The 14,664-nt window shown below is 36.1% G+C and overlaps 1 protein-coding gene across 5 annotated transcripts in view; it reads right to left on the minus strand.

The window, feature by feature from the left end:
• Nucleotides 1–14,664, minus strand: part of PJA2 (praja ring finger ubiquitin ligase 2) — a 71,072-nt gene that overhangs the window by 33,318 nt on the left and 23,090 nt on the right. For 3 of the 5 annotated variants that reach the window (XM_054489934.2, XM_054489932.2, XM_063665123.1), the window contains 3 exons: nt 11,086–11,203; nt 9,184–9,384; nt 5,919–6,969 (listed from right to left, as the gene is read on the minus strand). In XM_054489934.2, the coding sequence (XP_054345909.1) occupies nt 5,919–6,969; nt 9,184–9,384; nt 11,086–11,116 (1,283 nt within the window). In that variant the 5' untranslated portion in view covers nt 11,117–11,203. Of the gene's footprint in view, nt 1–5,918; nt 6,970–9,183; nt 9,385–11,085; nt 11,204–13,695; nt 13,813–14,664 lie in introns of all 5 variants that reach the window. The other 2 variants (XM_063665122.1, XM_054489933.2) reach the window with 1 other exon arrangement.

Here is a 14,664-nt window from a genome sequence, read left to right on the forward strand (position 1 = left end):
AATCGCTTGAACCTGGGAGGTGGAGGTTGCAGTGAGCCGAGATGGTGCCATTGCACTCCAGCCTTGGCAACTAGAGCAACACTCCGTCTCAAAAAAGAAAGAAAGAAAGAAAGAAAAAAAAATTAGCCAGGCATGGTGGTGCACACCTGTAGTCCCAGCTACTCAGCAGGCTGAGGCAGGAGAATCGCTTGAACCCAAGAGGTGGAGGATGCAGTGAGCTGAGATTGCACCGCTGCACTCCAGCCTAGGTGACAAAGCGAGACTCTGTCTCAATAAAAAATAATACAGAAATAATATTAGGAATTGGATTTCAAGGCAGTAAGAAGAGTGGGTAGTGACAGAATAGAGGCAGTGGGTATGGAAAACTTTTTCTTAAAATTCAGCAGTAGAAAAGAAAATACAAACAGGCAAATAAAAGAGTGAGAAAAAGTAAAAGTTTTCTTCAAGACTGAGAAAAACTCAAGGTTGAGAGAGGGAAGCAACCTATGAGTAAGGACAATTAGATGAAGTGTCAGAAATAACTAGAGGCACAGAATGAGAGGGGCTACCTCTCTTCATTGAATAGGAAATTAAAAATACAAATAAATACTACTATCCCCTAATATGGAGAAGAGGAAAATAAGAAAATTCACATTTACATATTTTTAACTTCTACAGGAAACTAAGAAACGAAGCTAACCACTAGGAGTGACAGGAGTACATGGAAGGAAAAACAAAAAGGGAAAAGATTTAAAAATTACTTTTTAAGGAGTAAGCAACAGAACAAATAGGACACAAAAATGATCATGGAATAGTGAAGATCCATTTGTTCTAGATTTTAAAAGCAGGTGAGTGACATATTTAAAAGTTCTCAAAGTAAAAACTAAATTAAGTACTACTTTGATCTTCATATGATCCTTCACTGGTACTGACCCCTTTTAGCACCTATGAGTTGTATTTAAAAAGCAGACAACTATAATTTACTCAAATGTTACACTCTACACATTCAATTGTGAACTAAAAAAACTTCATATACAGAATGAAATTATAGACAAAATTTATGTGCAAATCCTAGGCAGAAATAAGCTATGGAAACATAAAACCAACCAAAAGTAATCTCTCATTCCACAATTCCCCAAGGTACTTGTTAGTTTGTTCTTCCTGGCATTTATCACAGCCACAAGAAACTCAACTACAGGAGCCTAGGAAAAAGTGAAATTTTAACTATTTTGTTATCTGACATAATCTAAACATTCTGGAACTTTTTACCACTATTAACACTGAACTGTAATGTAATACAGTGATACGAATGGACTATGTCCAAATATTTAAGTCTGCTTAATTTCATTAAGATGGCTATGATTTTTGAATTGTGCCTGCCTTTTGTCACTTTCTGGTCTTTTTCCTTAGTATCAGGTTATTGTAATCCCATGAACTCCCTAGCATATCTGCAGAACAAACCCATTTATACCTAATGTGCTCCTTCCAAACTTCTATGAACTTGAAAACAAGATAAAAAGGTTTGCTAAAATGTCAGCACATATTATGTGGTTTAAGATCTGTGCCTTGGCTGCATATAGATGTTTTATTTGTTGGGGGTAGTACCAAGTTCTCAGAGAAACTCTTTCTTTGTGGCTCTCAGGTAACCTACACAGAACAGGAAAGGCGCTTAATTCAGCCTCACAATAATAAATATGTATATTTTGTCTTCTTCATAAAGCTAGTGAACTTTGTGGGAACAGGGACCATTATGATTTGTATTAACAGGGCGCCTGGAACAAAGTCTGGCCCTTAAGATTTCAACAAATCCTTTAATATATCATATTGAAGTCAACTAAATGGCTAACAATCACTTTATTTCCCAACAACATCAACAAAATAAGTTGTCCCAACATTTTACCTTAAGTAAGGTTTTTTAATTTTAAGCAAAGTTAAGTCCTAAGGCCACAAAAATTCTGCAAGAAACCTCAAATGCTATAAGGAACGGACAGTAGATGGCATGCCTCTCTTCAGAGCAGTTAGGCCCAAGGTTAAGATGTGCTAGTATTGCTGAAAGTTTTTTAAACTCAAGATCTTGTCCTCAAACAGTTACTAAACTTCTCAGGGTATATTTCAAAAGAGCAGGGTACTAACCTTAGCTCTTTGGTCTAATTCTAAGTCTGGTAATTATATGCTGCCTATTAAAATTCCCCTTGGAGTCCTAATTTAATAAGGTGGTGCTCAGTTCCTGTCAAACAGCTCAGAGCAATGCTACTGGCTACAATGTTTATCCCACAGAGTGTAACATTTCAGATGTGATTAAGTGATCATTTAGAATTTTTCAGGGAAGAAGGCAATCATGAATTCATTAAAATACTTTTCTACTTAAAAAGAATATATAATTCATATTTTTAAAAAGTAGCCAAAGTTCCTGTATCTAAAAATGCTGGCCGGGTGTAGTGGCTCATGCCTGTAATCTCAACACTCTGGGAGGCTGAGGCAGGTGGATCACTTGAGGTCACGGGTTCAAGACCAGCATGACCAACATGGTGAAACCCCGTCTCTACTAAAAATACAAAAATTAGCTGGACATGATGGCACGCCTGTGGTCCCAGTTACTCAGAAGGCTGAGGCAGAAGAATTGCTTGAACCTAGGAGGCGGAGGTTGCAGTGAGCCGAGATCACGCCACTGCACTCCAGCCTGGGCAACATAGAGAAACTCTGTCTCGAAATAAATAAATAAATAAATAATAAAAAAATAAAAATGCCACAATGAACTTTAGTTATATTCTTGATTAGTTCTACTTTGGCTATTATAAGCATGACAAAAAAACTTTTCAAGTATATCAACTTTTTAAGCTTTACAAAGAAAACTCAAAGTTCACAGACCCAAATTAAGCAGCAGCTCTTATACTTTCCATCCAAAACCTGAGAAGACTAGCATCACCATTTCTCCAATCTACTAATACAAGAACTAGGGAGGATGACAATGAAACATCAGGGAGATGAACAAGGGCAAAATGAAACTAAATAGGAGTGTACAGCTATTAAATTCCAACCTTTAGCTGGCACCATATTAAAAAGGCACCCTGGCAACTATAATCCTTTGCAGGGAATTAGGGTAGAGGAACAGGAAACGGCAGCATAGAAACAGAGTTTCTGTTCAGAAATAGAATAATCTGTACAGAAAACTGTACAGACAGTTTGAGATCCTAAAACATATCTTAAGGCTGTGGATAAAAATATAAGTACAGTCCTAGGTAGAACCATTATCCTTTAGAATTTTTTTTTTTTTTGTGAAAGCCAATTTCTTTTATTATTATTATTATTATTATACTTTAGGTTTTATGGTACATGTGTGCAATGTGCAGGTAAGTTACATATGTATACATGTGCCATGCTGGTGCGCTGCACCCACTAACTCGTCATCTAGCATTAGGTGTATCTCCCAATGCTATCCCTCCCCCCTCCCCCCACTCCACAACAGTCCCCGAAGTGTGATGTTCCCCTTCCTGTGTCCATGTGTTCTCACTGTTCAATTCCCACCTATGAGTGAGAATATGCGGTGTTTGGTTTTTTGTTCTTGCGATAGTTTACTGAGAATGATGATTTCCAATTTCATCCATGTCCCTACAAAGGACGTGAACTCATCATTTTTTATGGCTGCATAGTATTCCATGGTGTATATGTGCCACATTTTCTTAATCCAGTCTATCATTGTTGGACATTTGGGTTGGTTCCAAGTCTTTGCTATTGTGAATAATGCCGCAACAAACATACGTGTGCATGTGTCTTTATATGATTCTTTAAAACAAAACGAAACAAGAAACTTTTAAGTGTTTCCAGCATTTCAATGTGTCTTAAAGAATGATCCTAAAGTAGTTCCATCATTTTGGCATACCCTAACCACAGGCTCTGTAGTCAATACATTACTAGCAATTTAAAAGGACAAAGTTTCTATTAACTGTAAATGTTTTTTCCCATTTATATATTGTGTTTGTAAAAAAAAAAAAAAAAAAAAATCTATCATTGTTCAGAATATTGACATCACTTAAGAAAAAAATTAAAAATCAAGAATAAGAATTACAAATAACTAAGAAAATACCTTATAACTATCAAAAGTCCAGGGTCCTTCAAGGCAAAGAATACATTTCTACAACTGACCACCTCCAAAACAAAGAAAATCAATTTAAAATCAAGGAGCCAGGAAGACTACCTTTCTCTAGGGGTTGGCAAACAATGTAACAATTTCATCAACTTCATCATAAGACATTATAACTGACTATAAAAAGCAAACAGAAGAGAGGTATTTATTTTGCCCAAAATGACAAAGGTATAGCCAAATTAAATGATTCTCCTTAAAGAAGAAAAAGTTTAACTGGAGGAAAAAAATACAAGCACCTTACACTTTCAAAAAAAATAAATTATCGAAGACTGTAAGTTTTGTCTTTCTTAAAAAATAGTAACCTAGAGGTATAATATTAGAGACTTGCAATCTATTTCAAAATCTTAGGGCTAAATGTGTTTTGGAATTTTGATATATATTTCCCAGATTTAGAACTACTACTTAACAAACCCCAACGTGGTCCAGGCCAGCACACAGTAATCAAACATAACTGTATTTCTGCAGTAAAATATACAAATATTTGAAAAAATACCCTCATTTCAATTCAGATCCAGATCTGCTTATCCAGGAAGTTAACATCAGGTCAGGCTTTGTGGCCAATTTCTGTTTTTAAAGTGTGGATACTGAATAAAAGACTGTGGGCTTGAACTGAAAAAAACTTTACCCTTAGCTTAAAAACAGTATATCATACAAAAATTACTTACTAACCCTTAAAGTTTACAGACTTTGACAGAGCAGCAGAAATTATATTTTAAATATTTTGTATAATAAATTACACATTCTGTATTATAGTAGCTTAATTCATATGTCCAAAGAAAATCAAATGAATTGTTTTATGACATGAATTAAAATGCATTCATATTTAAAATGGTAAATTTCTTCGTTTATAGTACTTTCTAGCTAAAAAAAACCCACACAATTATTTCTACCAGCTAATAAAATCTTGCAATTGCACTGTAATTGAGCACTGTCAGGGGTGCAACTAGCTTACAAGGACTCATGAAAATCTGGACACTGGAGTAATGGAAATTCAGCAACTGAACAAAGAAATTCTCCATTTTTTTCTTTTTCTGTTGTCTTATGGTTTGGAAAAAAAAAAAGATACAGATTTGTAAGAGCAATCAGAATGCTTATTATAAGTTTTATGTTGTGTTGAAAATAGCAAAGAATAGTGGTGAACAGTCTCTGGAATACCCAATTAGGTACTCAAAGTCCAGCTCTACCATTAAGTTGCTCTGTGACCTTAGGAAGTTATATAATGCTCTGTGCCTCAGTTTCCTTATTTACAAACGACGGAAATAATGAACCTACCACACACAGTTGTTAATGAGAATTGAATGCTAACAAAAAATAAGTAAAAAATAAACTTAGTGATAGGAAGAGCCACAGGAAGAACAGATAAAGAGGGAAACAAGTGATATTAGTAACTACTGGCAATGTTAATGAAGTATTACCAGTCAATAATTTGTGATATTAATCACTTTTTAAACCCAGACTGGCTTAATGTAGGTTTTTTAAAAATACAATAAATGTTTATCTTACATTTTATTAATTGAAATACCATGAACTACTATAACATCTCTATCCCTTTATAATAATAATCATTATCTGAACTTACTTCTGTAAACTACTAAAAATCTCAAAAACATTTTTTTGTGAAAAATTCTAATGAGTAGTTTGCATGTATGGTTAGCATTCAGTACATAAAAATATTTGGTAAGTCAAAATGTCTAATTCCCTGATCACATCAAATAGCCCAACCATCAAACATGGTTCTAGAAAGAAACCACTTCATTTACTACACAATCTGAAAAAGTACTGGATGTGACCTTACCTATCTTCATCTTTGTCATAGAGTTGGTAATAATCTCCACAGCCATTCCAGAAGGGGTTATCCACTTCTTGCCTTCCTGCTGTGGCTCCACTTTCTGGTGTCACTTGGTTATTTTCTGTTTCCCTTTGTGTAATAACTCTTGAGTATGGTGGATCCAAGAACATACAGTCATGCTCTCCATCATATTCTTCACATTTTATTAAGAGGTCATCTGAGCCACTTTCCTCAACTTCCAAAGCCTCCCTCCATCTTTGAACACTTCTTTGTTTCGCCTCATGCCTATTAAAACCTGTTTCTTGGTCCACCTGGCTTGAACTGATCAGTTTTCTAACTTTTGGCCTCACTACCTGTTCAGGAGAACTTCCATGGTTCTTTTCCCTATCATTGGTATTTTGTTCACTACAAATACGCCCTGGACCGCAGGCTGCATCTTCAGGTGAATGTTCTGTCTGTCTTTCCTGGCTAGTATTATTTTGTTGTTTCGTACTAACCATTTCATCTTGAGAAGACCTCTGAATTTCCTGGCTATTCTGATGGACAAACTCAGTATCACCAGCAGAACTTTTCACTAATGGTACAGAATCTAACTCTTCAAACTCATCTCTTACTTCACAGTTAAATGAGGGAACTGGTGGTGAAAGACCAGTGTATGCCTCTGCCTCTCTGTTTTCCAACTCAAATAATGTATTGCCTAATGATTCCTGGTATCTACTACCTTCCACGACTTCTGCAGAAAGTTGAAGACGGTCATTATCTTCTCCATGTTTGCCATCTGGATCATAAGAGTCTGTATGAACCAATGCAATTCCATTTTGGACACCTGAAGCATTACAAGCTCCTGGAGTATACTCTCCCTCAGAGTGATTATGAAGATTTGTACTGCTTCCTAAGGTATCCCTGCCTTCCTCACTATGATGTACTGCAACAAAGGATTGACTGCTCTCAGTGGTTTGATTCAATGCTGAACCACAAGTGGGAATTTCTGTTTCACTTTTTTCAAATATAGGTTCGTTGGGTAAAGAAGAATCAACTTGATCCAAAGGACTGGAACCTTCATAAAAAACAAAAGAAAACATATTTTGAAGGATTAACTTAGATAAAATTTTATGTAATAACTATCACTTAAGCGGAAACCATACCAATTATTACTACTTGAATATATGAGTAAATTTATTTACCAAGCACTTCTATGCTCCTTAACTGAGAATGCAGACTGATTACTCTTATGAGTTCATTTATGTCAATGTATAGCCTTTCACTATCATCTCCCTCACATGTCTTTGGCAGTTTTCTATCTAAATCCTAATATCTAATGCCTTCTGCAAGACATATAAAGGAGAAGCTCTTGAGAGGCTGTACAATGGGAAGCCTCTCGTAAGTGGAGTCTAGGGTAACCAATCTGCTTCCCAGTGATTTCCAAACTCACCTTCTTTATTACATGCAGGTAAAAACAACAACAAAACGAAAAACCTTCAAAAGTACTTATGACAGATATAATAACTATAGTTACAGATTTGAGAGAAATTAGACCCTATTGTGTTTTGTTGGCAATTCACAAAATTATATCTCAGTATCTAGACAGATTATAATTGAATTGTTATAATACATTTGTAATAAGTTTACTTTAGATGTGTTATAGTTATGACTGAAAAACAACAGAGATCAATATGTTGATTCTTGTCATAATTTAATTGTGAGAATTCTGAAACATGAGTAAAATCATATCTATAAATTACTTTAAGCATAACTATCTTGCATCACCACTAATAATAAAAAATGAAGACATTTGAGATTTGCTGGAATAAAAATTCATGAATTGTAAAATAACTGAAGTTCGGCCATGATATATGGTACGAAGGGTTCTTTTTTTTTTTTTGAGACGGAGTCTTGCTCTGTGGCCCAGGCTGGAGTGGAGTGGAGTGGCTTGATCACGGCTCACTGCAAGCTCCGCCTCCCAGGTTCACGCCATTCTCCTGCCTCAGCCTCCCGAGTAGCTGGGAACGAAGGGTTCTTCAATGGGATGACCTTAGCTAGTAATTCAGATTCTTACATATGACAGCAAAAATAATCTAGAAATGTCTTGTCAAGTTTGCTTAGAACAAGAGGAAGAAGACAAATCCAGTCCAAAAATGTGCAATTATGGTACATGGATAGCTGCAAAATACTTTTTCAAAACCACTGAATAACTAAGAAATTTTAATTGAATAAGCCTTCCTTGTCGTTTGCATTTTGTAAAATGATGAAAAAATAAACAAGCCAAGTTAAATTTAGGATAAAATTAAAAGAAGAAAAGTTGGCCGGGCACAATGGCCCATGCCTGTAATCCCAGCACTTTGGGAGGCTGAGCTGGACGGATCACTTGAGGTCAGGAGTTCGAGACCAGCCTGGGCAACATGGCAAAACCCCATCTCTACCAAAAAATACAAGAATTAGGCGTGGAGGAGCATGCCTGTAGTCCCAGCTACTTGGGAGGCTGAAGCAGGAGAACCACTTGAACCCAGGAGGTGGAGGCTGCAGGGAGCCAAGATCACGCCACTGCACACCAGCGTGGCTGACAAAGCAAGCCTCCAGCTCAAAAAAAAAAAGAAAAAGAATGCCAGGCGTGGTGACTCACACCTGTAGTCCCAGCACTTTGGGAAGCCAGCCAAGGCAGGTGGATCACTTGAGAGGTCAGGAGTTTGAGATCAGCCTGGCCAACGTGGTGAAACCCTGTCTCTACTAAAAATACAAAAATTAGCTGGGTGCGGTGACAAACACCTGTAGTCCCAGCTACTAGGGAGGCTGAGGCACAAGAATTGTTTGAACCTGGGAGATGGAGGTTGCAGTGAGCCAAGACTGCACTACTGCACTCCATCCTGGGCAACAGAACGTGACTCCATCTCAAAAGAAAAAAAAAGAAGAAGAAAAGTTATTAAATATTATATGCAGGGAAAAAATATCTCTACTTGATCCACATTTTTAAAAATTTCAAAAAATTTATTTTTGATTCAAAGATGATTTCCTTTGGCTGGAGGTTATGACAATGTAATCACTACTATGACAGTGTAGTTATATTTTAATGATTGGCTGTATTCCATTTTCTTCTACATTTAAATATATACATCATTAATATTAAATTCAATAAGACTTTCAAAATAGAATTTCTTGATAGGAAGTGTGCTGCATTTACACTCACAGACATGCATAATACCCACCCAAAAATTTAATTATAAGACCATTTCCTATATAACTATTAATAACCTTTAAATAATTATATGTTACACACCTGAGGAATTTTCCTTTGGAACATCATCTAGTTCCAACACTTCATAGTCATCACCAGCCCGACCTAAGCTTCTTTCATGCCTGGTCATACATGGTTTAAAACTGACATAAGCATGTCTTCTTCCATATCTCCTGCCTGTAATTGTCTGATACCCTCCTGCTGGTTTGGGCCAGACAGCCTTACCAGATTCTTGGTCCATTGCTGAAAAAAGAGTTAAAAAATTAAAACAGGAACAGCAATGAGCTTTATTCTGGCAACCTGTTGGGGAAAACTACTTCAGTTTATATTTTATTATTTATCAAATCATATGCTTCTGAACATGAAGTGTACCTTATTAGTACTATAAAACATTATTCTTCACACATTAGAAAATTAAATATGAAGTACTATATAATAAGAGTTAGTGGCCTCTTCCCTTCAAAAAATATGTTTTAAAATTTGGTTTCTTTAAGGTATTTCAGATTTTTATAATGAAACCTATCAAAAAATATTTTTCATATGCCAAATTATTATACTGCCAAAGCTCTTTACGGATTGGAGATCTTCCAAATTAAGTACCTTATATATTATATTAATATAAGTGCTCAATACATATTTGATGAGTCAGTTACTAGCATTATGATATGATGGTTTCAATTACTTTAAGCATGAAAACATTTATGTCAAAGATAACAAATAACCTCTTTAAATGGTATCTGTACCATGAAGAATCAACTAGACCACAATAAATATGTTCCAAAGATTAACGTCAGATAAAACTATCCAAAAGAAAACAGCAATGAGCCAGGTCAAACACATACTACCCTGCCTTCAAAACTACCAATAAATGGTATATGTTATGTTAAGAAAAGCCATCAACATTTACATGACTTGACTATTAGGTTTTGATGACTGAAGGGTATACAGTATTAAACAGCAGCAACTTTCACTAAGTAGTACATTATTATACACACACATATATATTAAGTGTAAGTTTGCTTAGTCAATTATATATTACATGTACTACACAGCAACTAAACAAAATATTTTCTCACAGCATATGGTATAGTCAATAAATACAACAGTTGCTGGGCATGGTGGCCCACGCCTGTAATCCCGGTACTTTGGGAGGCTGAGGCAGTCGGATCACTTGAGGCCAGGAGTTCGAGATCAGCCTAGCTAACATGGCGAAACCCCGTCTCTACTAAAAATACAAAAATTAGCCGGACGTGGTGGCACATGCCCATAATTCCAGCTACTCAGGAGGCTGAGGCATGAGAATCACTTGAACCCAGGAGGCGGAGGTTGGAGTGAGCCAAGACTGTGCCACTGCACTCCAGCTTGGGTGACAGTTCGAGACTCCATCTCAAAAAAAAATAAATAAATGAATGAATGAATGAATGAAACAGTTACATAATTTCTTAGTTGCATTAAAATAAGAAATATAATCACTTCCAAGAAGGAAACAGAAACAAACATGTATTTATAATACACGCACATATCAAGTATAAATAATATCAAGTGTTACACTTATTTAATCCCGTCAGTAATCTTGAGGTGGATATTGTATTCTATTTTAAAAATTGAAAAATTAAAGTTAAAATTAAGTGTTGGATAACTTGTCTAATAATCCAGAAGTATGACTCCAGAACCAATGCCCTTAACAATTCTACCAAAAGAATAGTCTCCAAACTGGAAAGCATAAAGCTTTCCAAGCTAAATGGGTATGGAAAGAAAATACCAGAATTTCTATTTTTACCTATCAAAAATTAGAAACTAAGCTTTACAAATATTCAATATATGGATCAAAACCAGCCTTTAGTAAGACCACAGGTCAGATGATCACATGTCACTTACTGGTACTCAAGGTACCCAGAGGGAAAAACAAGATGTACCCAATGTAGAAGAACTGACTTTCCTTACCTGCTGGCTCCTTTTCAGTGTACTGTGACATATATGGCAGCGTCTGTGTGACCAGTTCAGTAGAATTATAGATGTGATTTAGTTTTTATTCACACTATGGATAAGCCGCAAAAGATTCCTACAAAGAAACAATGAATTGAACAATATATTATTAAAAGCACAAAAATAGCAAAACTGATACTTCTGCTCCTCTTAGTGAAGTCTTATATAAAACTTAGAAAAACACAATGTGATGTAGCCAGCATGGCGGCAAATGCCTGTGATCCACCCTAGATTACAGCACTTTGGCAGGTCAAGGCGAGCAAATCAGTTTGAGCTCAGGAATTCGAGACCAACCTGGCCAGCATGGTGAAAGCCTGTCTATGCAAGAAATACAAAAATTAGCTAGGCATGGTGGTGCACACCTGTAGTCCCTTGGGAGGCTGAGGTGGGAAGACTGCTTGAGCCCGGGAGGTGGAAGCTGCAGTGAGCCAAGATCATGCCACTGCACTCCAGGCCTGGGTGACAGAGTGAGATCCCGTCCCAAAAATAAATAAATAAAAACAAGAAAAATACAACATGATTTGACAAGCCAATCAAAAATCCTTAGAAATACCAAAATGGCTATGTGAAATACAGATTTACATCTGCTCTTGATAAACCTTGCTTAAGTATATATCATCCTTAAGACTGCCAATTACAACAACACATACATAATTTATAAGTAAACAAACAAAAATATTAGAAGTATTGACTCAGGTATGTAACCAAACTATCTGGGAGTCTACTACACTGTGCTATCATTGCTTCTCTGTCAAGCAGTAAAGTTCCTTTAGCCCTGGAACTGCTAAAAGGTAACTGTAAGAATACAAACTTCATTTTTTAAAAATGTGTAATGGCTTATAACAATTAATAATTAATGTGTGTAAATAATGATGTATTTATTCTTTGCAATAGTCAATTGATCAGATAATTTAATCCCAAATAAGAACTTATTTTCAATCAGGAAAAACTACAATTTATCATGGAACAAATACAAAAAGAACTTCTGTTTTGAAATTAATGCATTTATTTACTATTTGAAAAGTACTATTCGAGAAGTTGCAACCTGTGGTTCTTTTGAAAGTTTGGTTAAGTTTTTTATTTAAACATCTTATTTATTTAAACACTTGAGCTACTGCTGATTGCTCATCATTAATGCAATAGCTCTGCAAATGACTTTAATTGTATATGCTACCTGTCTAATCACAGACAGACATATATTAACATACGTAAGAGTACAAACCCACATTCACCCATATAAATTATAAATTCAGTAACAAGTTATGATCCTTTAAAGTATCTGAATCAAAAGAGGCTATTAGCAACAGCTAAAGAGAAAAAGAATATAAAAATAATAATAATTTTAACATACTGGCAAAAACATAGGGCTAATTAACAGTGTTTTAATTTTTTTTTTTTTTTTTTGAGACCGAGTCTTGCTCTGTCGCCGAGGCTGGAGTGCAGTGGCTTGATCTCGGCTCACCGCAACTTCCACCTCCCGGGTTCAAGTGATTCTCCTGCCTCAGCCTCCCAGTAGCTGGGACTATAGGCGCGTGCCACCATGCCCGGCTAATTTTTGTATTTTTAGTAGAGACAGGGTTTCATCACATTGGTCAGGCTGGTCTCAAACTCCTGACCGCGTGATCCACCCGCCTTGGCCTCCCAAAGTGCTGGGATTACAGGCATGAGCCACAGTGCCTGGCCGAAATGTGGGTTTTATTCTGAGATGGAAAACCATCGAAGTTCTGACCACAGAAGAGTTATTTGACTTCTGTTTTAAGAAGAACGCTCTGGCTACTGTGTTGAATAGCATGAAGGGGAATGAGGTCAAAAGCAGGGAGCACTGTTAAAAAGCTATCAAAATAATACTGGCAAGAGATCATAGTGGTTTGGACCAGGGTTAAAATAAAGATGGTAAGAAATGACCAGATTCTGGACATATTGTAAAAACAGATTCAACAAAATTTACTAATATAGGATATGAAAGAAGGTCAAGGTTGACTCCAGGTTTTACAGGCTGGACAATGGGAAAAATGGAGTAAATTTCAACTAATGTAGGAAAAATTGTGGAAGAGGCAGATTTGAAGAAAATATATTCAGTTCAGTTTTGGATGAATTAAGTTTGAGATATCTATTAGACATTCAAGTGGAAATATTAAATAGGAGTCTGGAGTTGACTGAAGAATTATGAGCTGTTAGTATAATTTGGGAGTTGTCAGTGTATAGATTATACCAAAACAGGTATGAACTTGGATGAGATCTCTAGGTGTACATGGAGAAGTAAAGTTAAGCCCTGAGAAAATCAAATATGAAGAGGCCAGGGAAAAAGAAGCAGAGATTGAGTATCCCTTTTCCAAAATGCTTGGAACCAGAAGTGTTTCGGATTTGGGATTTTTTCAAATCTTTGAATATTTGCATATACATAATGAGATATCGTGGGGATGACATCCAAGTCTAAACAGAAAATTCACGTGTTTCTTACACATCTTACACACACAGTCTGAAAGTAATTTTATACAATGCTTTTAATAATTGTGTGCATGAAACAAAGCTTCTGTTAAGTACTGATGTGTGGAATGTTAAACTTACAGTGTCATATTGGCAGTAAAAATGTTTCAGATTTTGGGGCCAGGTGCAGTTCCTCACACCTGTAATCCCAGCACTTTGGAAGGCCAAGGCAAGCAATCACCTGAGGTCAGTGAGACTCTGTCTCAAAAAAAAAAAAAAAGTTTCAGATTTTGGAGCATTTTTCAAATGTTAAATTTCTGAATTAGGGATGCTTAACCTATACCAGAAAAAATAACAGAGAGGGCAGTGAGAGAAAAGAAAAGTCCTGAAGTGTGAATGCCAGGTGAAGAAAGTGTTTTAGGCAGAACTGATCGTGCCAAAAGTTAAAGTATGATGAAGGCCTATCACTGACCACTTAGCAACATGGAGGATAATGGCGAATGGCGGCACCTTTGGTAGCATGGTTGGTGCAAATACCTGATAGGAATGCTGCTAAAGAGAGGAAAGGAATTGGAAACAGTACAGAAATCATGGAAATCACCCTGTTTCTTAAACTTTTCTTTAACATGATTCCACTTTTTTTCTTAAAGATACTCTTCGGAGCCGTCTAACATCCTGATGTAAATTTAGTCTACCTGTTTTCAAGGGCTATTACTCAGCTACTTCTGTGGAAATCTTTTGATTGTACTACCCGTTCAGGTAAGCACCCTACTTTGAATTCCATGTTTTTATCATTTTTTTTTTTTCCTTTACTGGAAGATCCTCAAATAATGGTTTCAACAAGTATATGTTGGAGGCAAACACTGAGTCCTCGGACATCTGAAAATACTATCTCCCTCATACTTTAGTACAGTTCAAGACAAAATCATTTTTTCTAAACTCTGAAAGGCACTGTGTCCTGTCTATTGATTTATCCTCATTCTGTAGAAACACCAAATTCTTCTGTCTGGAATATTTAGGGTCTTATCTAAATAGCTGGTATTCTATAATTTCACAAAGACTTGTTTGGGGCAGGCCATGTTTAAACTTTCCCTACACAGCATTGGAAGA

The sequence above is a fragment of the Pongo pygmaeus genome, chromosome 4 (genome assembly GCF_028885625.2).
Source record: "Pongo pygmaeus isolate AG05252 chromosome 4, NHGRI_mPonPyg2-v2.0_pri, whole genome shotgun sequence".
Lineage (NCBI taxonomy): Eukaryota > Metazoa > Chordata > Mammalia > Primates > Hominidae > Pongo > Pongo pygmaeus.